The 27,986-nt window shown below is 40.8% G+C and overlaps 1 protein-coding gene across 1 annotated transcript; it reads left to right on the forward strand.

Moving 5' to 3' along the window:
• Positions 1 to 14,239: 14,239 nt before the first annotated feature.
• Positions 14,240 to 27,875, forward strand: LOC117477008 (NLR family CARD domain-containing protein 3-like). Its single transcript, XM_034123706.1, is given in 9 exon segments — positions 14,240 to 14,510; positions 14,788 to 14,915; positions 14,917 to 16,574; positions 16,682 to 16,855; positions 16,950 to 17,111; positions 17,530 to 17,679; positions 19,065 to 19,111; positions 22,395 to 22,734; positions 27,697 to 27,875. Coding segments are annotated over 9 exon segments (3,093 nt in total). The 3' UTR covers positions 27,860 to 27,875.
• The last annotated feature ends 111 nt before the right edge of the window (positions 27,876 to 27,986 follow it).

Raw genomic sequence — 27,986 nt, forward strand, 5'->3', positions numbered from 1 at the left:
AATGAAGCTCAGCGCAAGTTCTTTCAGGAAGACCGGGTATATCAGAGGTCGCGTTAACCGAATATTTTCCGTCTATGATGGAATTTTTCCAAGAATGACGGAAAAATCTGAAAGCAGTCCGTCATTTTGACAGATTAGAACACAACTCGGAACAGCGCCAAAATGTCCACCAGCGGCCCACATTATATTACATCCTTAGTGGCCAGGTCGACTGAGGGAGAATGTGTATAAATATATATAGATACATTTTCATAACAAAACAATGGGGTTGCTAAGCCGTTGCTAGGCCAATTGTTGGAGTTGCTATAGCAACTCCAAGCTACCCCCTGGCGCCGCCCCTGCCTCGTTGTTTAACCGGCTTTAGCAATCGCAAAATGTCACGGCAGCGCAGAGTGTCCGAAGCTTTTTTAATAAGCCCAGTAATTGTGATGGTGTGGATAAACGAGGTGAAAAAAGAGGGATTGATGCAGTGGAGGATGAAGGACAAGCCAGTAAGACTAAAACTGACAACGTTCAGCTAGCCAAAAAGTTTGCCCTCCCCTGCCCTATATGCTCACGGCTGCATTTCCCCCTTTAGATATACGATTTCAGGATCGGGGTCTAATCACCAAAGACTTAACACTTATCATATGGCATGTGTCAATAAATGTTCTTTAAACAAAATGAAGTCTCTCCTGATTGAACTCAAGTTGAGAGATATAACAAATTATAATACCAGCCTTAATATTAAATTATATCCAACTTAACTTCAAAAGTCATACTGTATATTCATAAAAATATACCTCAGAAGATTTGAATGTGTTTTTTAAGGAACAGAAACCGGTTATTTTGATGATGGTAGGATGTTTATCAAAGTATTGGTGTAACACTGTTAATGTATTACACATAAACAAGATGCTGTTTTGTCATCAGAATTGGGTTCTGGTCTGGTTCAGTGTCTGTGGTTCCTCAGTGTCTCTGGTTCCTCAGTGTCTCTGGTTCCTCAGTGTCTCTGGTTCCTCTGCAGGTCTGAGAGTCTCTCCTGACGACAGAAACTGACTGCAGAACAGCTGCTGAAATCAGTTCAGTGTGTTCACCATCACACACACATCTGTCTCACACTCAGACACAAAACATTTTTTCTGATTCCATCCATATGGCTAACATCATACTTACAAATGTATAACATTTCTACATTTTCATTTACTTGTTCTATATTTAGCTGTCTTGTGTAGGTTCAGAGAAACGTGTGATGTTCTTCGGGGTAGCGGTGTGTTTCCTCTGGTCTCCTGAGGTGCCTTGTATCCTCTTTGAGCAGCGTCAGTGTTTGCTGCCATAAACTGATTCTGAATCCAGTTTGAAGCCACATGTTTACCATATGCAGTGTGGTATAAAATAATCAGAAATACTTTCTTTGTTTTGATTCAAAAGATGACGTATTGTTTTTATAATGGTACGAGACATCTGAAAACCAATTGCCTTCTTTAGCTTCCTCTTGAATAATACTGTAATGTTATAAATGTAAAACTGTGATATTTTTCTTCTAATGTTTCAAATTATTTTGAATAAAATATTTTCTTTTTATTCTGAGGCTAAGCTTTTGTTTTGTCATAAAGTAAAACTAGCACCAGAATCACTTCACACATCTTCTAACACCCCCCCTACTGGTTATACTACTACATATATTTTGAAGGATTAAATGCTAAAACATATTTTTGGAGAATATTCAATAACTCCACAGTGAAGTGCTAACAACAACACTTGGATGCTCTCCTTTCGGTTATAGTTCAACTCTTATTTTGAACATTTAACATTATTATGGTGGTTTTTAAATAATAAATGAGTCCCCTGTTGGACAGTTGTGTGTCACGTTAAATGTGTTAAAATACACATTTCTTCTGTATTTTATTTCCACATTTATTTATTATTTTAATGTATTTATTCATACATTTATTTATACATTTATGTTTCTATCAGTTTATACTTATGCCATGTTCTGTCCTCCATACTAACCCCTTCACTGCTGTTCAATCCACCTTTAGTTCCACATCAGTTATTAGATTGGGTTTCACATGTTAGATTATTAACCCTTAAATGTATAAACTCACCCTTTGAATCAGTGATGAAGTAAATGGAGGCCCAATTCCAAACCACACCCACTCCCCCTCCGTCTGAAGTCACAGTCACAGCTGAACGAGGCTCCCTCCTTTCAGACGGAGGGTGTAAATACAGCAGCAGCTTTGGAGCAAACTCCCCTCTCTCCGGCAGCAACAGGAAATGCCGTAACCCTTCGTAACAACGGTTTCAAATCAGCATCTCTTGGATAAAACATTTGGACACAAAAGAAAAAAGAAAAAACTCCAAAAATCTTAAATTGTGTTTATTTTTTTTGTAAACCTCTTTTAGTTTTAAAACCTTTTAAGCTTCTTATTTTTTTTCAACAGTCTGTAAATATACACAACTTTATAATATAATGCACACATTTACCGTTTTCTAGACTAAACACAGGTATGATCCTGAGTTAAAAACAATACGAGGGAACAGGAAGTTGTTAACATCTGTATGAAGATATTAAACATCTATCTTGTTGTTCAGTAAATGTTGGAACTGTTTGTAAGCAGCGTGTTTCCTGACGGACACACACACGTTGGTCGGTCAGGTGGAGCAGCAGGTGAAGTCAGGTGATGCAGACTCTCTTGATAAAACACTCCCCCTCCACACTCGTTGGTTTGGAACTGCACTTAAAGGTCTCCTATTGTACTATTTTTAAGCATATATTATAGGTCTGAGATATAAAAAACATGTCTCTGAAGGGTTTTGCTAACCCTCTGGTAGAGTAGCAGTGTATCTGGATCTTCCTGCTGGCTCTCTCTCCTTCTACAGAGTCTCCTCTGACACACTGGTCCACCTCCACACCTTCAGAACCACATTCACTGAACCTCTCTATGCTGGGTTTGGGTCAGGGTTCTCGTTTTGTGTTGATTCCTCTTCGGTGTCTCTGTGTCCTCTGCAGGTCTGAGAGTCAACATGTTCACACTTATACATACATATACTGATATACTATGTAACATTTCTACATGGAATTGTGTGAAACGAGATGCTGACTGCAATGATCCACAGAATCTATTTTTGTTCTTGTTTTGATTGAGAAAACATTCTGTTCGTCAAATGATGAGCAACATTTGAAAACAATCAGTTTGGTAATTTCTATGACATTTGAATTATTCTGTAATGTAATGAGAGTTGTACTGTCCTATATTTGTTATGTTTCTAAAGACTTCTAATAAAATATTTAATTTGTTCATTATTGCAATCTTTTGTTTATTCGTTTACTTTTGTCTTTCCCACGTTACGTATATGTTTATTTATGTAGCACATTCAAAGACAGCAAATTTTGAATTAAGTGATTCACAAAGAGATCAAATAAAAGGAGAATTGTAGGCCCAGATGCTTTGGCACAAGCTGTCAACACATTAAAAGATCAATGTAGAGATAACATGGGGGGTGGAACTCTTTCTATAAAGTGAGGAAACAGACTCACTGTCTTCAGTTCAATTCTGTTTTTTATTAGAGAACAATGCATCAAACCCCGATTGTCTGCAGTGACTTATTTTTTTAACCTGAGGAGACTCTAATATCCTGCAGTGATCTCACAAGTGTTAGATCTCACAGGATTGGTGTAGTGGATCTTGTGGTTGCAAAGATATAAACTAATACATCCGTCATTTCCAACAGGTGCCTGAGCGAGGGCCAGGGTCCACTTGGAAAAATATTTTAGCTAGTAAAATAGTTAATTCATCCATTTAATAACCTCAAATGTGCATCTATTAAAAAATGTCACGTCTTTGAAGATTACACAACAATAAAATCCAACAAAGGTAATCAACATGTGAAACCACACAGACACACACACACACACACACACACACACACACACACACACACACACACACACACACACACACACACACACACACACACACACACACACACACACACACACACACACACACACACTATTGGAGTCAGGACTCAGAGAGAGACGAGGAGAGCTGGAGCTTTGATGGCAAACACTGACGGTTTATTTGGAGCTTCGGCCGGAGAATTCACAAGACATGTCACGGGCCATGGTTTGACCACACGGTAGAGATGCCAAATCACTTCTGAACAGTGGCGAGCCGTGAGCTTTATACCTAGGCCCTCTGACCCCCACCCCTTCCTTCGAAAAAAAGACGTTATTACGTCACAGCATATTCTTCAGCGGAATATCAAAACAACGGCCCAGGGTGCAAAACGCATCAATGACAGCGACCCTCTACCACACAAAACAACACCTGTGAACCCAATTTGTGTTCTTTGACATTGAAAAGGATATTGCATTGTGTTTGTTACTTTCATTGCAGTTGTATGTCTTAAGTGTAATTTGGCATGCTTTTATTTTGAAGGCGAGTTCACGCTGTTGACAGGAAGTTGTTGTTGCTATGGAAACAAGAAAAGTTTCACAGCGGGCGGAACTCGTCATAAAGTCCGCGATAATAAAACCCACCCATTTAGAGGGAAGATATGATTGGTCAATTGTACTGTCATTTGACATTACTCTCTCGTTCAGTTACTATAGCGGGCCCTCTGTGAACCCTCCTGTAGCTCCAGGTTTAACTAGTTCAGAGTGTAATCATCAACATTCTTCAATAGATAGACTAAACAGCTGAGGACACTGAACAGGCCCGGTTCCAGAACAAAATGACTCAGGGTGTATCTGAGATTAGAGAGGGTGCAGTGGTAAAGTGCTATTTTTTTCACTTTTAATTTTTCAAATGAGGGTGCATAACGGCTCAACTGAGGGTGCAATGCACCCTTATGCACCCCCGTAGAACCGGGCCTGACACTGAATCACATTTGTTGACGCTTATGGCTCGGGGTCATGCTCCCCCGGGAAGATTTTGTTTTAAATATTGAAGTTAAAAGCAACAATCTGGTGCACTTTGAGAGCAACATGAAGAGATCTATGGATACCTCTCTCAACACCCAAATGAAACAGAACTGGAAACAGATTTACTTTTTCTTTATGGATATTTTACAAATCACTCCCCTCCAGGTTGTTGGTTCCAGACTTCAGATGTGCTCTGTGATCGTATTTCAGCTGAAGATGAATTCACAGAGTTAGACTCTATGTGAATCAGTAGAGCTGTGGAAACCTCCTGCCTGCATTTAAACATTTGTTCTGTCTCTGCTTGGTTTCCTGTTTGGAGCTGCTGATTCATCTCACCTTCACTCTGCTTGATGCAGATTATCTTCAGCATGAGAAGGTAGCGTAAGAACAGTTTTCATCATGTGTGTCAGCCGCTGTTAAACAGAACAGTAGACATGCTGCTGTACTGATGTGTTGTGTTCCCTTCATTGGTGGAGGCATCACAACTCAGAGGAAACAACAACAGTTTAGTTTAGATGAAGCTGAAATAAAGACTGTTGGTACGTCACACTAAGTGAGCAGAACATAGATACAGCTTGATGAGATCAACACAACAGAGCTAGAGGAAATGTCGACTTTAGTTCAGATGACGTTAGGGCTACGGTTTTAGCTAGTTCTGTTGACTTTAGGGTTATGTTACAATTTTAGCTAGTTCTGATGACTTTAGTTTTAGGGTTTAGGCTAGTTCAGATGACTTTAGGGTTGGGTTTTTAGCTAGTTCTGAGGACTAGGGTTACAGTTTTAGCTAGATCTTATTACTTTAGGGTTAGGGTTTTATCTAGCTAAGAAAACTTTAGGGATAGTGTTTAGGCTAGTTCAGATGACTTTAGCGTTACGTTGGGGTTTTAGTTCATGCTGATGACTTAAGGGTCAAGATTTAGCCTAGTTCAGATGACTCTAGGGTGAGGGTTTTAGCTAGTTCTGTTGCCTTTAGGGTTATGTTACAGTTTTAGCTAGTTTTCATGATTTTAGTTTTAGGGTTTAGGCTAGTTCAGAAGACGTTAGGGTTAGAGTTTAAGTTAGTTCTGATGACTTTAGGGTTAGGGTTTAGGCTAGTTCAGATTTCTTTAGTGTTAGGGTTTAAGCTATAGTTTGATGATTTTAGGGTGAGGGTTTTAGCTAGTACAGATGCCTTTAGGGTTACGGTTTAGGCTTGTTCATATGACATTAGGGTTATGGTTTTAACTAATTCAGATGACTTTAAGTTTAGGGTAAGGGTTTAGACTAGTTCTGATGACTTAAGCTGTTTTCACCCCATTCTGTGGTTGAATTTAATTTAATTTATTTATTTAAAACAAGGGACAGTGTACATTAATCAACATATTAAAAACATGTAAAAGTACTCGAATTAGCCAAAAGGCTAGTTAATGTTGAGCCTCTACTTTGTGCTGCGGTTGTCGTTATGTGTCTAATATTTTGTCTCCATTATCTACATTTGCTATAGAGGAGCAGATATATTAGAAACAGCTGCACAATAAATGTAATCCTGTACATCACCACCATGAAACAACAAGAGCACAGATTGTAGAACTCTCCTGACAAACACAGTTTTCTCACAGGTTGGATTTACTACAGGACTGTTGGTATTTTTCTGTCTCTCTATATGTTTTCAGTCGCAGCCAAACTTTTTGTTGTTTCCAGGAATTGTGTGTCATTAGTTTTATTGTTAGGGGTTTTGTTGCAGTACCAAGGGTCAGCCCTCTCAGTCTCTTTGAAACAGACCAACCTTTTTACAGCCAGTGTCTCTCAGATAATGAGGGGAGTTCAGAGTCTGAAGCTGTTTACAGGCGGCCTGGTTACTGATAACAGCTAATAAAAACTGCTTCAATATCAGTAAGTAAGACATTTCAGAAAAACATATTTAATTGATTATATTCCTTTATTGTAGAATAGTAAATAAGCATAATTATATCAGCAGAGACCATGTTAACTGCGGAAGGTATTTGGGTATTTATCTTCATCGGTCTGCATGTTGTGTGTATTCAGATTTTACTTTACTCTCCTCTCAGTTATTATTGTTGATGAATATATAATATTATTAATGTGCAGGCTCTACTAATGTATCCCTAATATCACTCAAAGCTCTCTAACAACATCTTTAATACACAACCCTGGTTAGAGGGCAGAATTCAGATGAAGGTTAACAAGATAACATAAAATACGCCACAACTGCAACTATAAAAAAAGAATAAACACATAACAGATAAACACATGAGGCATAGATATTATCCAAGACTCATATTCCTAGCTCAATTTTATGGTCATGTGTAATACATCGTTGTCCTCAGTGCCCTCTGCCTTACACAAGGAACAAACACCCTCAGACAATAAACACTACATTCAATACACAGTACATTCAATACATTCAATATACAGTACATTCAATACATTCAATATGCAGTACATTCAATAAACACTACATTCAATATGCAGTACATTCAATAAACACAACATTCAATATGCAGTACATTCAATACATTCAATATACAGTACATTCAATATACAGTACATTCAATATACAGTACATTCAATATACAGTACATTCAATATGCAGTACATTCAATATACAGTACATTCAATATACAGTACATTCAATATACAGTACATTCAATATACAGTACATTCAATATGCAGTACATTCAATAAACACAACATTCAATATACAGTACATTCAATAAACAGTACATTCAATATTCCTTCTCCAGCTGGTAGTGTGAATGTGATGAAGTTGTGGTAGTTCTGTTCAAGGATTTCTGTTGCTGTCTGTCCTTCGAAGCAGTGTGCAGTCCTGAACAATCGGATGCCAAACCACACAGTAATACTCTCTCAGTCGTGCAGAGAGAGAAGCTCTCCAGAGCTGTGCTGTTCAAACCAAACTCTTTCAGACGCTCAGTAAATTCATCTGTTAGGCTTTATGGAGGAGGACCTTGGTGTTAAAAGACCTAACACTAGTGCTCAGCTGATATGTATTTCATGAGACAGACAGCACCATCTGGAGGACAGCTACTAGAACTTCATCACTTCGTACACATCAAAAAGATGCAGGGTGTCAGAACCGGTCTAAGAGCTCAGACATGTGACTGAGGTGCATTTAACTCTTAATACTCTGAACTAAAGTGCATGGATGAAGTGAGAAGGGCTCAGATACAGCCATCCTCCTACACTGACACTGAGCTGGTTTCACTGAAGAGCCTTCAGCTCAGCTCAGCTCTCAACATTTGGTCAAACTTACTGTTGGAATCAGTCCAGAAAATACCGTGTAGGGAGAACATAGCTTGAATAATAGTCTGTACCGGAATCATATAAATAACTTAACAATATTTTTTTCAGCCGATGATCCCAATGATCAACAATATGTTCTGTTATCTAAACATAACCCTGACTTTTGTTGAAACTTTATTGAGAAAGCAGTTTAGTTGTAGTGCATAGTATATTCAAAAATAAATTACATATCTCCCAAAGTGTGTGATCAGGCAGACATGCATCACATGTCACATCACATATCAGAGCTAATCTTCATTTCATTAGAGGGTCAGTTAGCACCATCTAGTGGTCAGCTAGTAGAACTACATCACCTCTCACTGACTGGGTTCCTGACACTGGTTACACCGGTTCTCACGTGACTCAGATGTGTTTTATGAGGGTGTGACGGCGTCCTTTGTTTATCTCTCTTTATCTTTTGTCATCATTCAAATATATAGCTATTTATAAAGATTTATATTATTATAGGACACATGTTGAGTTTCTCTCTACTCCCATAAATCCCCAAAATGTATTTGTTCTACAGGATGCATATGTGGGTGCATTAACACATTTAGCAGGATTATAACAGAAGAAATATCAAATGTTTCAGATGCCTTTTAATTTTCGGGATTATTTATTTGTTTTCTGCCAAATTCTAACAAAATATAATAGGGGTGTCAGAGCGAATGTTTCAAGTGTAACAAATACATTTTGGTTAGATACAACACATTACCATGAAAATACATTCAGATATTACATTTTAAGGGTTATATGAAATCAGCCTGGTCTTCTAAAAAAAGTATTTTTCCCATTAATCCAAACGTTGCGAGGAATTTATTCGTAGATTACATTTGATTTTGATGTGTCAAAAATGCACCATCTAGTGGTCAGCTAGTAGAACTACATCACCTCTCACTGACTGGGTTCCTGACACTGGTTACACCGGTTCTCTCGTGACTCAGATGTGTTTTTACACTCCTTTGGGGGTCCTCTCAGACATCAGGGGTCCCCAAAGGAAGACAACATGTCAACTATCCTTTGTCTTTCTCTTAAACCTTTTTCCATCATTTAAATATATAAAGATTAAAAAAGTTGTAAAGAGTCAGATGATGATTTTCTACCTGCACCCATAAATCCCCCAAATGCATCCGTTCTACAGAATGTAGAAAGAGTTAAACACAGAAACATGAGGGTGCATTAGCACATTTTCTAACCGAAGAAAAACTAATTTGTTTCAGATGCTTTTTTAATGTTTGGAATTAAAGATTTGGGGATAAATATAACAGTAGTTTTGTTGCATGAACAGGGAGACATTTAGTAAAAAGGCCTTTAAAGTGGAGCCAAGAAGCTAAACATGTAAATATGGCTCACCTTGGTCAAAAGTGGTCTTCAATGGCATTAAAACGATAAAAAAACGATGCTGCAGTTAATCCATAGGTTCATCCTATGTGTCTGTGCCTTCTTTGAAATTATTTCTGATAATCCATAAGCAATACAACTGCGTTTTAGTTTCCAAACTCCAGAAGGAGACATTCCTCCAGTTTAGTTTCGCTTTCCACACGCGAAGCGGCAACATTTTTTCTTTACAACCTGTCTGGGTGGGAGCCTCCTCCTTCGATTCTATTGGCTCTAACGGTCACAAGGGTATGTCAACCAACCAGATCAAGCAAGGGGGGCCAGAGATAGGTCAAATCCACCCAAATGACCCCAGATGGCCCAGTTTTTGTCTAAATCTCTCTAAAAAGGTCAAATTTCACTTGTTTTGCATCAATCTTGATACAGGGTACTTATTATATGTTGTACTTTGGATTCCTAAAGCTTTTAGTCTACTAACTAAAGACAAAAGTGTTTGGAGCCAATCGGTATTAAGAATAGATTTTAAAGCAAAGGCCATCTTTTAAAGTGGTTACTAATCGGATATCGAGGAATTTCACTAGTATAAGTATCTACTACTAACTTTCTTGTAACTTTAAATCCTTAGTCAAATGTTTATTTTAAATATACAGTTAGTCACGTAGATATATTAATTCCATCCAAAGTTTAGGAGGTATGTCAAAGTATTTATGCACATTTAAAAAAAATCAAATTGAGGTTTATTATAAGTTTGCAGCAACTTGTGAAATACACATATGGTTAGAATGAAAGCAGGGAATTATAATTCTGTAAAACGCTTTGAAAAGCAGTCTTATATTGTCTCACCGGTCTAAATAACATGAGACTAAAATGTGTGGAAATACTACATTCCTCACTAATACTACATCAACATTTTACAATGTACGTTTGATTGTTATCACACAAGTTATATCTCAGATTGCAACGTTATTTATTTAAGTTCAGAGGTCCATATGAGCAGCGCCCACCCCCCGATTACTAAAACTAATCGATAGCTAGGGTCCTAATCTTGTTGTTTCAATGATCCCTCTCCTATATCTATAAATATATCTACGTATAAGGTAACACTTTATATTAAGGTACACAAATTAACCATCAACTAGTTGTTAATTAACATGCATATTAGCAGTATATTGGCTCTTTATTAGTCATTATAAAACACTTATTAATGCCTTATTCTGCATGACCATATTCTACAAGTAATACGCCATTAGTTGAGAGTTTTTCCTCAATAACCCTCTAATTAGTGCTTATTTATTGCAAGTAAGGAAGTTGTTGTACATGAGTTTTGGTCTTAATATGCTCTGCTCAATATGGGCCTAATAAGGCAGTACCACAAGAATAGTAATTCTACCATAATAACACTTAACAAATATGATCTATTCTTATGTAACAAGACATGAAACTATAAATGTTAATTGTGTCTAAATAATTCAAAATTAGGTATTTATATTAGGGCTGTCAAGTTAACGCAAAAAAAAATTAACGCCACTAATTATTTTAACGCGATTAACTCATGTGTATTTTTTGTCCTCAGCCGCCCCGTAGTTTCAGAGCGCATCGAGTGTAAAATACCATCTACAAGCTGATGCTGACAGCCCCGCTCCTGCCGCCCGCTTGTGGCAGACCACACTTCCACGCTCACTTCCGGCAGGCCCGGACTGGCCATCGGGAGGACCGGGAGGGTGTGTGTATGTGTGGCGCGACTCGCGTGAGCAAGGCACATCTTACGTGTTGTTGTTGTTGTTAGCATCTGGTGCTAGCTAGCTGGATATAAGGAGCTGTTTCAATGACATTTCGCCGACAACTGCGCCGAGCACTTGGCTTTATGCAGGTAGCCAGACAGTGGGACATTGTACGAAAAGTCAGCACACTCAGCACGGATAGTGCGCGCAACATGATTGCAGCGTCCAGGCAGCTCCCGTTCGAGCATATATGCCTTGAGCTGCGCACACACACACACACACACACACACACACACACACACACACACACACACACACACACACACACACACACACACACACACACACACACACACACACACACACACACACACACACACACACACACTTTGTATTGTATTATTGTATGAGAGAGCTTCCAGGTTGAATTGAGGCGAATATTTGTAATGTTCAGAGGTTGTTGTGTTTAATATTCATGAGAATATTTGTCATTGTTCAAATGATAATTAACAAACATATAAAGCATATTTGTCCACTCATATGTTGATAAGAGTATTAAAAACTTGAAAAATATCCCTCTAAGGTACATTTAGAACAGATAAATAATGTGCGATTAATTTGCGATTAATCACGATTAACTATGGACAATCATGCGATTAATCGCTATTAAATATTTTAATCGACTGACAGCCCTAATTTATATCTAAGAATATGTTTTGGGGTATTGACAGTTCAGCTACCAATAGCAAGGTGATATTGACCTGTATGTTTCATATTTGCACATTTATATATTTGTAAAATACTTTGTACTGAAGGTTAGACAGGAAACCGGGTACAGGAAGTAGGAGAATGTGAACTGAATAGCATGGCAGTCGACATCCATGAGCAGACTGCTACAAATGTTCCCTTTGCAACCTGAAGAGTAAAGGGTCAAGTCCGTCAGAAAGCAATGACTGTAAGTGTAAGTGTAAGCCTTACACTTACCAGTGGCGAGCCGTGAGCTTTATACCTAGGCCCTCTGACCCCCACCCCTTCCCTCGAAAAAAAGAAAAAAAAAGAGTTATTACGTCACAGCGTATACTTCAGCGGAATATCAAAACAACGGCCCAGGGTGCAAAACGCATCAATGACAGCGACCCTCTACCACACAAAACAACACCTGTGAACCCAATTTGTATTCTTTGACATTGAAAATGATATTGCATTGTGTTTGTTACTTTCGTTGCAGTTGTATGTCTTAAGTGTAATTTGGCATGCTTTTATTTTGAAGGCGAGTTCACGCTGTTGACAGGAAGTTGTTGTTGCTATGGAAACAAGAAAAGTTTCACAGCGGGCGGAACTTGTCATATAGTCCGCGATAATAAAACCCACCCATTTAGAGGGAAGATATGATTGGTCAATTGTACTGTCATTTGACATTACTCTCTCGTTCAGTTACTATAGCGGGCCCTCTGTGAATCGCAGAGAGGCCCGCTATAGTAACTGACATTCAAACAGAGACTGAACAGGCAGATTCGAACGATTTATTTATTTGGAAATGTTATTTTATTAAATCAAGTTTTTTTTCGGTAAAACAAATGAAAAATATAACAAAAATAATATTAAAAACATATATATTATAAATTTTTTTTTTTTTTTTTAATGTTTTTAAATATTTTTTTTTGGAATATCTTAGGCCCTCACAGAGGGCCTAGAGGGCCCTGACGGCTCGCCACTGACACTTACACACTGTAAGGATTAGTAACATGTATTGTGTTTATGTGATGACATTTGGAGATGTTTAAACACAATGAGAAAATGCGTTACCATTCGCGCTAGCATTTGCGTTAGCATTCGCGCTAGCGTTAGCATACACGGTAGTGTTAGCATACACGGTAGTGTTAGCATACATGCTAGCGTTAGCCATACTAGCCTGTACACATGCTTATTGCACAGCTAGCATTAGCTATATTTACCTTGTTTACACTTAGCGGTCCTATGTGTTAATCTGTGTATGTTACACTTGCATGTATGAGATCATCAAGTGCCTTGTAACTTCTTTTTTTATAGTTTCACTCCGTTTGAATGTCAGTGGACTGCAAATAATTCAATAAAGGAGCATGGCTGCTCATTCCCTGGCTCTCAAAAGAGTTTGGCTGGCTGTTTAATCTATGTTCACACAGAGACAGGACAACACATAGAGAGAACAGTACACCTATTGTGTAAGTACATACAAGAAGGTCACACAGTATAATCACAAATACATAAACTCTGTTTTTATTAAAAAGTACAGGCTGCGTATGTGTTCTCAGCCTTGGAGGAACTTGACATGTTTTGGTATGAGTCTGAACCTCTCCTTAGTGGTTCATTAATAAAACAGATATTTCAACGTGTGCCTACTTTGATCATGTACTGTTGAGGTTAATTTCAGTAGTTGTGTGCTATCATGTATTTACAAAGTGTGAAGAGGAGGCAACTTTAGAATAGGGAACCTGTTCAGATCAATTAGAGTCAAACTACTAGCTTATTGGTTATGAACAAGACTTCACTTTAAAATAGGGAACATGTTCTTAGATATAAATACCTAATTTTTAGTTATTTAGACTTAATTAACACTTATAGTTTCATGTCTTGTTACCTAAGAATAGATCATATTTGTTAAGTGTTATTATGGGATAATTACTATTCTTGTGGCACTACTGCCTTATTAGGCCCATATTGAGCAGCGCATATTAAGACCAAAACTCATGTACAACAACTTCCTTACTTGCAATAAATCAGCACTAATTAGAGGGTTATTGAGGAAAAACTCTCAACTAATGGCGTATTACTTGTAGAATAAGGCATTAATAAGTGTTTTATAATGACTAATAAAGAGCCAATATACTGATAATATGCATGTTAATTAACAACTAGTTGATGGTTAATTTGTGTACCTTAATATAAAGTGTTACCACGTATCATTTTCTCCTTTTGAATCTCAGCAGGAAAGATGGAGACTCTTAAAAAGATCCTCGTCAGCACTTTGGAAGATTTGGGGGAAGAGGACTTTAAAGACTTCAAGTGGACCCTGCAGCAGAAGGTCCTAGATATCCAAGGAATCCCAAAGAGTCGGCTGGAGCATGCAAACCGGAGAGCCACAGTGGATCAGATGTTTCTGAACTACGGCATAAATACGTTCAAAGTGACCATAATGGTTTTGGGGGAGATAAAGCGGAATGATCTAAAGGAGAAATTATCAAAACACCCTTCAGAACCTGCAGGTAGGTCATTAAAAAGATGCTACAAAGATGGGACTTGTATTCTTTATAACCCTGCATCGTGTTTTTTGACTGTAATATATACTGTGAGTGTAGAACAATGTGAAGTATAATGCATTTTTCATTGTGGGTTATACAAAATTATATTTGATTATATTAACTTTCGTTTAAATTATTTAACTACTATTAAATAAACTACTATTGTGTTAAATTAGGAAGATGTATTTAGACACGTGTTATTTGTAGTATCTCCTCTAATTTTCCTTTTTGCTTCATTCAGAGATTGTTTCTGAGTGCCAAACTGAACTCAAATCAAGCCTGAAGAAAAAGTCTGAATTCATATCTGAGAAAATCTCAAAAAACGAAAATGTAAAACCCCTGAATGAAATCTACACCGAGATCTACATCACAGAGGGGGGGGGGTGCAGAGGTCAACATGGAACATGAGGTCAGACAGATTGAAATAGCATCCAGGAAACCAGACAGACCAGAAACAACCATCAGACGAGAAGACCTCTTTAAAGCCTCACCTGGAAGAGATGCACCAATCAGAGTGATGACAAAGGGAGTGGCTGGCATTGGGAAAACAGTCTTAACACAGAAGTTCACTCTGGACTGGGCTGAAGGCAAAGCCCACCAGGACTTCCAGTTCATATTTCCATTCACTTTCAGAGAGCTGAATGTGCTGAGAGGGAACAAGTACAGCTTGGTGGAACTTGTTCATCACTTCTTCTCTGAAACCAGAGACGCAGGAATCTGCAGGTTTGATCAGTTCCCGGTCGTGTTCATCTTTGACGGTCTGGATGAGTGTCGACTTCCTCTGGACTTCCACAACACTGAGATCCTGACTGATGTCACAGAGTCCACCTCAGTGGATGTGCTGCTGACAAACCTCATCAGGGGGAAGCTGCTTCCCTCTGCTCGCCTCTGGATAACCACACGACCTGCAGCAGCCAATCAGATCCCTCGTGAGTGTGTGGACATGGTGACAGAGGTCCGAGGGTTCACTGACCCACAGAAGGAGGAGTACTTCAGGAAGAGATTCAGTGATCAAAAGCAGGCCCGCACCATCATCTCCCACATCAAGACCTCACGAAGCCTCTACATCATGTGCCACATCCCAGTCTTCTGCTGGATCTCTGCTACAGTTCTGGAGTACATGAAAACCGGAGAGGGAGGAGAGCTGCCCAAGACCCTGACTGAGATGTACATCCACTTCCTGGTGGTTCAGTCCAAAGTCAAGAACGTCAAGTATCATGGAGGAGCTGAGTCAGATCCACACTGGACTCCAGAGAGCAGGAAGATGATGGAGTCTCTGGGAAAACTGGCTTTTGAGCAGCTGCAGAAAGGCAACCTGATCTTCTATGAGTCCGACCTGACAGAGTGTGGCATCAATATCAGAGAAGCCTCTGTGTACTCAGGAGTGTTCACACAGGTCTTTAGAGAGGAGAGCGGACTGTACGAGGACAAGGTGTTCTGCTTTGTCCATCTGAGCATTCAGGAGTTTCTGGCTGCTCTTCATGTCCATCTGACCTTCATAAAGTCTGGAGTCAACCTGCTGTCAGAAGAACCAACAACCTCCCAGCAGTATGAGGTCAAACCTGAACTAACACATCTCTACCAGAGTGCTGTGAACAAGTCCTTACAGAGTCCAAACGGACACCTGGACTTGTTCCTGCGCTTCCTCCTGGGTCTTTCACTGCAGACCAATCAAAAACTTCTACGAGGCCTGATGACACAGACAGGAAGTGACCCAGACACTGAAGGGAAAACAGCGGAGTACATAGTAGAGAAGATGGATGAGGATCTGTCTCCAGAGAGAAGCATCAACCTGTTCCACTGTCTGAATGAACTAAATTATCATTCTCTAGTGAAGCAGATCCAATGGTGCCTGAAATTAGGAATTATTTCCACATATAATCTGTCTCCTGCTCTGTGGTCAGCTCTGGTCTTCATCTTACTGTCATCAGGAAAAGATCTGGACGTGTTTGACCTGAAGAAATACTGTGCTTCAGAGGAGGCTCTTCTAAGGCTGCTGCCAGTGGTCAAAGCCTCCAACAAAGCTCTGTAGGTGAACACATAACTATCCAGATTGAATGTATTTCTTTTTTATTCAGAAATAAATGTATAACTGTTTGTAATTGATTTAATTTATATAACTGATTCCTCTCCAGACTGAGTGACTGTAACCTGTCAGAGAGAAGCTGTGAAGCTCTGTCCTCAGTTCTCAGCTCCCAGTCCTCACGTCTGAGAGAGCTGGACCTGAGTGACAATGACCTGCAGGATTCAGGAGTGAAGCTGCTGTCTGCTGGACTGGAGAGTCCAAACTGTGAACTGGAGACACTCAGGTTGGTGTAAAGCTGTTTTAAAATGTTGACCATCTCAATTCTATGTTTCGTCATATACTATTTATTGAATAGACATGTTATTGAATTATTTCAGACTGAGTGGTTGTAACCTGTCAGAGAGAAGTTGTGAAGTTCTCAGCTCCAAGTCCTCTTGTCTGATTGAGCTGGACCTGAGTAACAACGACCTGCAGGATTCAGGAGTGAAGCTGCTGTCTGCTGGACTGGAGAGTCCACACTGCAAACTCGGAACTCTAAGGTAAGTGAAATGTTGTTCAAAAATGCTGACCCTCTGAACACCCAATTACTTATTATACTAACTGTTGGATTAACCTTTTATTGAATTATTTTAGTGTTTGCACATTGTCAAAGAGAAGTTGTGAAGCTCTGTCCTCAGTCCTCAGCTCCAATTTCTCTCGTCTGAGCTGGACCTGAGTAACAAGTTAAATGTTTAGGTTTTTCCATCATCATGTATTAAACGTGGCAGCAATGTTATAGGGAAGTTGATTGCTAATAAAATAACTTGAATCATATTAATCTCTATTCTAACGTGTGTGCGGCTGTGAGCTGTGTGTGTGTGTGTGTGTGTGTGTGTGTGTGTGTGTGTGTGTGTGTGTGTGTGTGTGTGTGTGTGTGTGTGTGTGTGTGTGTGTGTGTGTGTGTGTGTGTTTATTCAGTCTGTCAGGCTGTCTGGTCACAGAGGAAGGCTGTGTTTCTCTGGCTTCAGCTCTGAGTTCCAACCCCTCCCACCTGAGAGAGCTGGACCTGAGATACAATCATCCAGGAGACTCAGGAGAGAAGCTGATATGGAGACTCGAGACACTCAGGTATGGACACTCAGGTATATTTATTTATTCAGTCAGACAGACAGACAGACAGACAGACAGACAGACAGACAGACAGACAGACAGACAGACAGACAGACAGACAGACAGACAGACAGATATTGTATCAGATTGAACATAGTACAACAAATGTAATTCTAATCTCCGCCTAAAAAAACACATTACTTATAGTGAAAACCAGCCTTGAATGATGGGATAGTAGCCCAGAACCTTTAATATATCATAAGTACCCTGTGTAATTTTTTAGTGAGGTTTAGCACAGGTAGGTCAAGGTGGACTCGCCTTTGTATACATTTGGTTACCATCAGTGCCATTTGACCTTTCTCAGGTACCACACTGTAAAACTAATTTTACCTTTTTTGAAAATTCACCCAGCCCTCCATACCTTTTTTCGCCACAAAGCATTATGAGGCGCAAGCTACCAGTCAGACCTATGCATTACGCATGCATTATGATTACGCAGAGCTGTATCTCTGGAACCCATTGGTCAAATTGGGTGATGTACACCTCCTTGTAACCGTTGGAGCCAATAGAATCGAGGGGCAGTTCATAAATCCATGTAAACATTACCATTGGTCAGTTAAAATGACTCAGACACAGCATGCCCTAAAGCAGACGCCCCGGCCTGCTCAACATTATACCCCGTTTATTACCAATAACTATAATGATGGATTATCAGTAATAATTTCAAAGTGACACAGAGACGTTGGATTAACCTTCAGCAGCGTTTTATGGCCTTGAACACAACTTTTGATCACAAAACAGCAAAGGTAAGACTTAATCATCATGGCTACGTAAAGTGAAGTTGTTTTCTTGCTCTTTCCTGGCTGCTAGTTCAGTGAGTTTTCGTACAGTGATGAGACTTATACCCATGGAATACGTGGAATCTCAGCTTTCATATGACATGTCGTTTGTGCAGATAGCATGAAGTAGAAAAATCACTATTGCCACTTATGTGCGCTAGCACCGTTAGCATGTTTTCGTTAAGTGCTGATTTAGACGCTTGGTGTTAGACTTGTGTTCCGTTTAGGTAAAAATGGTTCATATCGTCAGTTAGCTGACTTTCTTCCCGTTAAGTGGGTATGCCACATTAATAGCTTAAATGTTAACAAGCCCTGGGATGGTGTTTCTTACAAGATGCGTCTGCCCCCGATGCCGGGGGCAATTGGCTCTAGAGGTTTTAACATGGTACCTTCCAACTGAGCTCATCTGCATTGATTGATTAAGTCTCTATTCAAGGCAGCATTATTCTGTTGCTCTGTTTGAGAGTCAGGAACACAATGACCAAATGGATTTATGCTTGTTTGAATGACTTTGAGTGGTTTAATACAAATAGTGACAATGTCTTCGTCACTTTCTTTCTGCAGGATGGACCATGGTGGTCTGCAGTGTTTGAAACCTGGTCTGAGGAAGTGTGAGTGTGTTGTGTTTTAAGTTTGATTCATCAGAGCTGCACGTAAAGGCCCCTATACCAAACAAACACCAAAGAACACGTCCCGACGGAACACGACTGTTGTGTCGCCTCACGTCTCCTGCGTCTTGGCCAAACTGTCGCACTGGAACACACCGCAAAGACTTCAGCCGACGGCCAAGAAGCACGTATGAACTGCGCATGCGTGAGTGGCAAAAGAGGCAACCAGAAGACAGACTGCGTGATATATACAAACAACAAATAGCTACATGCTCCACAGCTCCAGCCAAGCAGCACAGGGATGAAGTATGCCAATATTTTAACAGTATCGGTGCAGTGCCTTTTCAGTGGGGAAAGATATAGCAAATATGTGTGCCTATCCTGCTATTTGTGTTTATTCTTTTAATCACGCAGCATTAAGAAACCATAACTGTCGGTTGCAGCCGTAGCATTATTATTGGTTTAACTAGCCTACTAACAGTATATTTTTAAAACATTTTAAAATGACCATCTTGAACAGCTACAACATTAAAATACTTCTAGGCAGATTGTGGACAGTAACAAAGTACATTTACTTAAAGGGGACCTATCATGCAAAATGCACTTTTGTACGTCTTTTATACATGAATATGTGTCCCCGGTGTTCCAGGGAACTCACCAAGTGTCAGAAAACACAACCCTCTCTATTTTCCTCCATACCCAAATCTCTAAAAAAGGGGCTGCAACGGATCTGATAAAAACTGATCCAGATTTGAACACTGTCCTGACGTCAGGACGGTGGCGCTACGGCTATTGGACCAACTCCACCAATCAGGAGGAGACAGCCACGGCCATTGCCATTCGAAAGCGCTGGAGACGCTGTAGTACATATGCCAGGCCTGTAGGTGGTGCTGTTCTCACTGAATCTGCCCTTGCAAAAACAGGGGTAAAATAGTGCAAATTGAGCGAAATGAGGCATGGCTAAAATGCATGATCTGTTTGGTATTTTGAAAAAAATAAAGTATAAATATGCCTTATATAGGTATGGTCCTACACTATATTATTATAATATAGCATGATAGGTCCACTTTAAGTACTGTACTGCTCCACTCCCATTCAGGCAAATAGTGTTTCGCTAAACTGAACAGCCAATCAGAGTGATTTCTTTTGCCGACATCCTCCGCAGGCTCCGCGGCCGATTCAATGTTGAATCGGCCGCGGAGCCTGCGGAGGCTGTCACTCTGAAGGTGTCGGCACGGCCGAAAAGGCATGACGGGGCAGGACCAATCTGAGTAGGGCGACAGGACGCTCATCGGCGGCCAGACATCTATCGACGGCCGAAATCGGCTTGGTGTGTAGGGGCCTTTAGGCTACAGTTTTACATTTTCTTGGCTTTGTGTTTCTGTGGCTGCAGGGATCCACAAACACAACAAAGTGAACACAGTGATCCAACAGCACTAATAAATACATTTCAAATCAGCAGAAAGATAACTTCTTATTTTCACCGTTGTTGAGAACAAGGCGTGCAAAAGTATACGGGTCGTGCTGCAGCTAGATTTTCCTGTCCTCTGTTAGAAGGTGTCGGCGACGGACGTGCGAGGAAGAACGGCTTTCCACAGGCTGTTCCAATTTAAATACTTTATTGATTTCCAGGGTAGTGATTTTTACATGCATCGGTAATTGGATGGGTGTGGCATCTGTAATATAAAGATAAACAGGTATGAATAAACATGTATTATAGAGGGATAATGACCAGTGACATTGTTACCCCTAGATTCCACCGGGTCCGTCTGCGGCGCGTTACGGACGCGTTACGGCTGCGCCGCGGTGCTCAAGGTGATCGCGGCCACTCTAGTCAATGGGTGCTATTCCACCACACGGGGCGCGTTACGGCTCAGACGCGTCCCAGAAGCGGCTCGGCGCAGGGCTTTTCTAAAATTAGGATCGAATCCTATTTTTGTCGCGGCGCAGCCGTAACGTAAGGTCGGGCAGGCAGGAAGTGGAACGTTCAGAGCTATATAGACCTATATATATACACACACACAAACTAATTTTGCAGACCCTATCCCTCCGTAGTCTTTCAAGTAGGAGGAGAAATGCCAGCGTTCTCCTCCGGTTTACAGGCACTGTGTAAATTATATATATAGAATAATTATGATGATGAATGCATTTTTTTTACCACTAAAATACAGCAACACATCTTTGATTCATGTCGTTTATAACTGGAATATTACAGTTATTATTAACTTTGTCTGTACAAAGTAGCCTGTCCAGGAAATATGCCCAAATCAACAAAAACTGCGAGCCGGCAGGCAAGACTCTCCGCTTCTGAAATGCTTCTGAAACGCGCCTGGTAGGGTATGACGCCGGAGGAGGCCGGACCAAAACCGCGGCGCAGCCGTAACGCGGCGCAGACGGACCCGGTGGAATCTAGGGGTAACACAGTAAATTAGGTAAAGAAAGAAATGGCACAATTAGCTGGCCTGTGCTGCCCTCTATTGGCCAAAGGCCGCAACAGAATGGCGATTGAAATGACACGTTATTACATAAGTAATTAACTATTATAAACAATCACGCATGAACAACATACAGGAATGCACACAATGATGTCTCTATAGTGACTACAATATAAAGAACACTGCATATATTGGCCCCTGCATCAACTTGGCGTAACATTGTTCATTATGCAATGTGAGGGAGCGTGCCTGGTGTGGCCGCACCTCGTGCTGTCCCATAGTCAACATGGCAAAGTTAGCGGCTATTGCTAACTGCCTTCTATTGCAGAGTAAGCTCTGTATTATGAACATTAACCCACCAATAACCGAACTAGGCAAGAATATATGCACTTACATTTTCATGCACGCACACGCATGTCCACAACACACAAAATGAACAACACTCTCATTTGTCCGATCGCTACTAGTGTCCTTGCGATCTTGTTACGACAACAAGTGCACGTTAGTGCTGCAACATGGTTGAAACCATTCGGGCCTATGCTAGGGGGTGCAAGGAATAGTCCAAGTAATGGGGGAGTTTCATACAACCGTCATTATAGATATATTCTGATATTGTATTAGTGCTTTGTTGGCTTCAGATGCTCCTCGTAAACTTGTATTTCACTAGTCTGACAGATGTTTTGTTCAAGTAACCTTTAGTTTTATTCTTTAGACGTCTTTGTTGAAAGTTGTTAGACATAATTTATAGTGTTGAATATAAAACGTCAGCTTGAATTATTTCCTGTCAGTGATTGTCAGTAAAGTAGTTAATAAATGAACAGATGATAACCTGCAGCTGTTCTCTCCATCAGATGCCTGTGAACTGAAGCTGGCGACACGTGTGTGGAAGGAGCAGCCATATCCTGATCATCCAGAGTTTGACTTATTGGAACAGCTGATGTGTAGAGAAGCTCTGACTGGACGCTGTTATTGGGAAGTCGAGTGGAGAGGAGAGGTTGATATAGCAGTGACTTACAGAGGAATCAGCAGGAGAGGAGACGGAAAGGACAGTTTGTTTGGAGAGAATGATCAGTCCTGGAGTCTGAGATGCTCTAAATGGGGTCACTGTGTCAGCCACTCAAATATAAAAACAGACATCCCCTCCTCCTCCTTCTCCTCCTCCTCTGGTAGAGTAGCAGTGTATCTGGATCATCCTGCTGGCTCTCTCTCCTTCTACAGAGTCTCCTCTGACACACTGGTCCACCTCCACACCTTCAGAACCACATTCACTGAACCTCTCTATGCTGGGTTTGGGCTCTGGCCTGGTCCCTCTTCAGTGTCTCTGGTTCCTCAGGTCTGAGAGTCTCTCCTGACGACAGAAACTGACTGCAGATCAGCTGCTGAAATCAGTTCAGTGTGTTCACCATCACACACACATCTGTCTCAAACTCAGACACAATAATTTAACAAATATATAACATTTCTACATTTACATTTGCTTGTTCTATATTTAGCTGTCTTGTGTAGGTTCAGAGAAACGTGTGGTGTTCTTCGGGGTAACGGTGTGTTTCCTTTGGTCTCCTGAGGTGCCTTGTATCCTCTTTGAGCAGCGTCAGTGTTTGCTGCCATAAACTGATTCTGAATCCAGTTTGAAGCCACATGTTTACCATATGCAGTGTGGTATGCAATAATCAGAAATACTTTCTTTGTTTTGATTCAAAAGATGACGTATTGTTTTTATAATGGTACGAAACATCTGAAAACCAATTGCCTTCTTTAGCTTCCTCTTGAATAATACTGTAATGTAATAAATATAAAACTGATCTTTTTCTTGTAATGTTTCAAATTATTTTGAATAAAATATTTTCTTTTTATTCTGAGGCTAAGCTTTTGTTTTGTCATAAAGTAAAACTAGCACCAGAATCACTTCACACATCTTCTAACACCCCCCCTACTGGTTATACTACTACATATATTTTGAAGGATTAAATGCTAAAACATATTTGTGGAGAATATTCAATAACTCCACAGTGAAGTGCTAACAACAACACTTGGATGCTCTCCTTTCGTTATAGTTCAACACTTATTTTGAACATTTAGCATTATTATGGTGGTTTTAAAATAATAAATGAGTCCCCTGTTGGACAGTTGTGTGTCACGTTAAATGTGTTAAAATACACATTTCTTCTGTATTTTATTTTCACATTTATTTATTATTTTAATGTATTTATTCATACATTTATTTATACATTTATCAAATCAAATCAAATCAACTCAAGGTTTATTTATAGAGCACATTTAAAAGCGATTTTTGGTCGGGCCAAAGTGCTGTACATGTAATAACTACAATCACATAAAAACACATTTCTATAATCACAATAAAAGACAATAAATTACAACAGATATTTAAAAAGAAAAACACAGGGAAAAGTCAGGAGTCGTGCTCCGCTCTGACTAAAAGGCCAGGGAGAAGAAGTGTGTCTTAAGAGTAGATTTAAAAACCCCTAGGGTCTGGGCCGACCTCACATGGAGGGGCAGAGTGTTCCAGAGCCTAGGGCCAGCTGCTGCGAAGGCTCGGTGCCCTCGGGTTTTGAGCCTGGTCTTGGGCACTATCAGCAACAGCTGGTCAGCAGACCTTAAAGCTCTGGCTGGGGTGTAGCGCTGGAGGAGTTCAGCTATATAGGCCGGAGCCAGCCCATTTAGTGCTTTAAAAACAAATAAAAGGAGTTTAAAATCAATTCGGAACCGAATTGGAAGCCAGTGCAGTGAGGCCAGAATTGGGGTGATGTGGTCACGCTTTTTGTGGCCAGTGAGTAGACGTGCAGCTGCGTTCTGGACTAGCTGCAGGCGTTTAATTGATGCGTGGTCCATACCCACGTACAGAGCGTTGCAGTAGTCCAACCTCGAGGTAACAAAGGCGTTAATAACCCTTTCCAGGTCCTCAAACGATAAAAACGACTTAGTCTTGGCCAATAGTCGTATTTAAAAAAAGCAGGTTTTGACTACGCTGCTGACCTGCTTATCGAATTTAAAAGCGCTATTGAAGGTCACTCCAAGGTTCGTGACAGAGGGGAGGATATTATTTTTGAGGGAGCCCAGAATATCAACCTGGGAGGCTAGAGGTTGGGGTCCAAAAAAGATAACCTCAGTCTTGCTCTCATTGAGGTTGAGGAAATTTTGGCTCAGCCAGGATTTGATCTCTGCTAAGCAGTCCATCAATAGCTGTAATGAGTTAACATTTGAATTGAGTGGCAGATAGATCTGTACATCGTCGGCGTAGCAGTGGAAGGGGATGTTGTGTTTTGTGAGAATTGAACCTAGGGGCAGTATGTACAGTAGAAAAAGGATGGGGCCCAAAATCGAGCCTTGGGGAACCCCACAGGTAAGAGGGGCTATGGCTGAGGAGAAGGCACCTAGCTGCACTGAGAAGCTACGGTCTGTCAGGTAGGACCTGAACCATGCAAGGGCAGAGCCTGTGATGCCAGCGGACTGTTCAAGCCGTGACAGCAGGATGCTATGGTCCACAGTGTCAAAGGCAGCTGTCAGGTCTAACAGCACCAAGACAGCTGGGCTACCTGAGTCGGCGGCTAGGAGCAGATCATTAAAAACTCTTAAAAGGGCTGTTTCAGTGCTGTGCATGGGTTTGAAGCCAGACTGATACTTTTCATGGATTCCATGCGTGGTTAAAAAAGACTGCAGCTGGGCGTAGACTACTCGCTCCAGGGCTTTTGATAAAAAAGGTAGCTGGGAGATGGGCCTAAAATTTGCGAGAATGGAGGGGTCGAGATTTTTCTTTTTAAGTAGTGGCTTAACCACAGCATGTTTGAAGGCAGCTGGGACACATCCTGAGCTAAGAGAGGTATTTAAAAGTAATAAAATACTTGCTCCAACTGATTCTAAAACATCTCTGAGAAGGCGAGAGGGAATGCTGTCTGAGGTGCAGTTTGTCAGCCGCAGGTGCTTGACTACATCCGAGAGAGAAGAGAGGGATACAGGCTCAAAGTGGTCGAGGACAGCAGGGCACAGAAAAGGAGCAGGATCTGGGGTAGCACTAGTGTGGGCTAGCCTAAGAGCAGATACTTTTTCAATAAAAAATGTAAGAAACTTATCACAGAGAGTAGTCGATGGCACAATAGAAGAAACATCACAGGGATTAATGATAGAGTTGAGGACATTAAAAAGAACCTGAGGTTTATGGCTGTTTTTGGAGATGAACAGAGAAATGTGCTCTGTTTTGGCTGCTTTGACTGCCGTCTGGTAGTCAGAAAGGCAAGCACGAAGGATTTCTAAGGAGACATGGAGTTTATCCTTTTTCCATTTTCTCTCTGCACGCCTGCAGGTGCTTCTAAGAGCGCGAGTACAGTCATTGAGCCACGGCTCTGATAGAACTTTGGTGCGTCTAAGCGTAAAAGGAGCAACAGAATCCAGTATTAGTGTACATGTCGAGTCAAACATGGAGATAAGCTCATCAGCACTAAAAACACAGTTCACCTCTAATTTACAGATAGGAGAAGCATTCAAAACATCAGAGAACTGTGAGGCAGTCAAGGGGTTAATCGAACGCAGACGACGCGCAGGGGCACGTGATTCGACTCCTGCGGAAGGGATCGAGGTTGTAAACAGAACCGGTAAATGGTCTGAGATACGCGTTGCTGCACATATTTCATCCACAGATACAGACAGTCCAAACGATAATACTAAGTCCAAAGTGTGTCCTTTTTCGTGTGTTGGGCCAGCCACAGACTGAACGAGACCAAAAGAATCAAGGAGATTTAAAAAGTCCCTAACCAGAGGTTTGGACTCACAACACACATGGACATTGAAGTCTCCGGAGATCAAAACACGATCATATTTCACCATGATCCCGGACAGAAAGTCAGAAAAGTCATTTATGAAATCCTTATTGCACTTTGGCGGACGATACACCATGGCCGGTGGCACGGGGGGAGCTGAAGAATGTACAGTCAGGAGGAAGAAGTTCAGAGAACGATGTATACTCGCCAGCGTGGACCCAGGTCTCCGTCAGAAATATAAAATCCAGTTCACGAGAGGTGAAGAAGTCGTTTAGCAGGAACGTTTTGTTTGCTATCGACCTAGCATTTAGCAAAGCCATGCAAAGTTTTCGCTCCGGGCTTGCCGAAGGTGTAGTGCGTCTCAGCTGACGAAGATGTGCGTGTTGAACGCTGCACGGGCCGGGAGCAGTCAGTCGGGCAGGAGGAGCTGCCAGCGGGCCCAGCAGAGGCCGCAGCTCCGGAAAAACAGGGCGAATCCATCCATGTTTCTATCAGTTTATACTTATGCCATGTTCTGTCCTCCATACTAACCCCTTCACTGCTGTTCAATCCACCTTTAGTTCCACATCAGTTATTAGATTGGGTTTCACATGACAGATTATTAACCCTTAAATGTATAAACTCACCCTTTGTATCAGTGATGAAATAAATGGAGGCCCAATTCCAAACCACACCCACTCCCCCTCCGTCTGAAGTCAACACTCAGCTGAACGAGGCCCCCTCCTTTCAGACGGAGGGTGTAAATACAGCAGCAGCTTTGGAGCAAACTCCCCTCTCTCCGGCAGCAACAGGAAATGCCGTAACTTGTTGTAACAACGGTTTCAAATCAGCATCTCTTGGATAAAACATTTGGACACAAAAAAAAAAAGAAAAAACTCCAAAAATCTTAAATTGTGTTTATTTTTTTTGTAAACCTCTTTTAGTTTTAAAACCTTTTAAGCTTCTTATTTTTTTTCAACAGTCTGTAAATATACACAACTTTATAATATAATGCACACATTTACCGTTTTCTAGACTACACATGGGTATGATCCTGAGTTAAAAACAATACGAGGGAACAGGAAGTTGTTAACATCTGTATGAAGATATTAAACATCTATCTTGTTGTTCAGTTTATCAGTAAATGTTGGAACTGTTTGTAAGCAGCGTGTTTCCTGACGGACACACACACGTTGGTCGGTCAGGTGGAGCAGCAGGTGAAGTCAGGTGATGCAGACTCTCTTGATAAAACACTCCCCCTCCACACTCGTTGGTTTGGAACTGCACTTAAAGGTCTCCTATTGTACTATTTGTAAGCATATATTATAGGTCTCAGATATAAAAAACATGTCTCTGAAGGGTTTTGCTAACCCTCTGGTAGAGTAGCAGTGTATCTGGATCTTCCTGCTGGCTCTCTCTCCTTCTACAGAGTCTCCTCTGACACACTGGTCCACCTCCACACCTTCAGAACCACATTCACTGAACCTCTCTATGCTGGGTTTGGGTCAGGGTTCTCGTTTTGTGTTGATTCCTCTTCGGTGTCTCTGTGTCCTCTGCAGGTCTGAGAGTCAACATGTTCACACTTATACACATACTGATATACTATGTCAAATTTCTACATGGAATTGTGTGAAACGAGATGCTGACTGCAATGATCCACAGAATATTTTTTTTTTCTTGTTTTGATTGAGA

Source organism: Trematomus bernacchii, unplaced genomic scaffold, assembly GCF_902827165.1.
Source record: "Trematomus bernacchii unplaced genomic scaffold, fTreBer1.1, whole genome shotgun sequence".
NCBI classification, from domain to species: domain Eukaryota; kingdom Metazoa; phylum Chordata; class Actinopteri; order Perciformes; family Nototheniidae; genus Trematomus; species Trematomus bernacchii.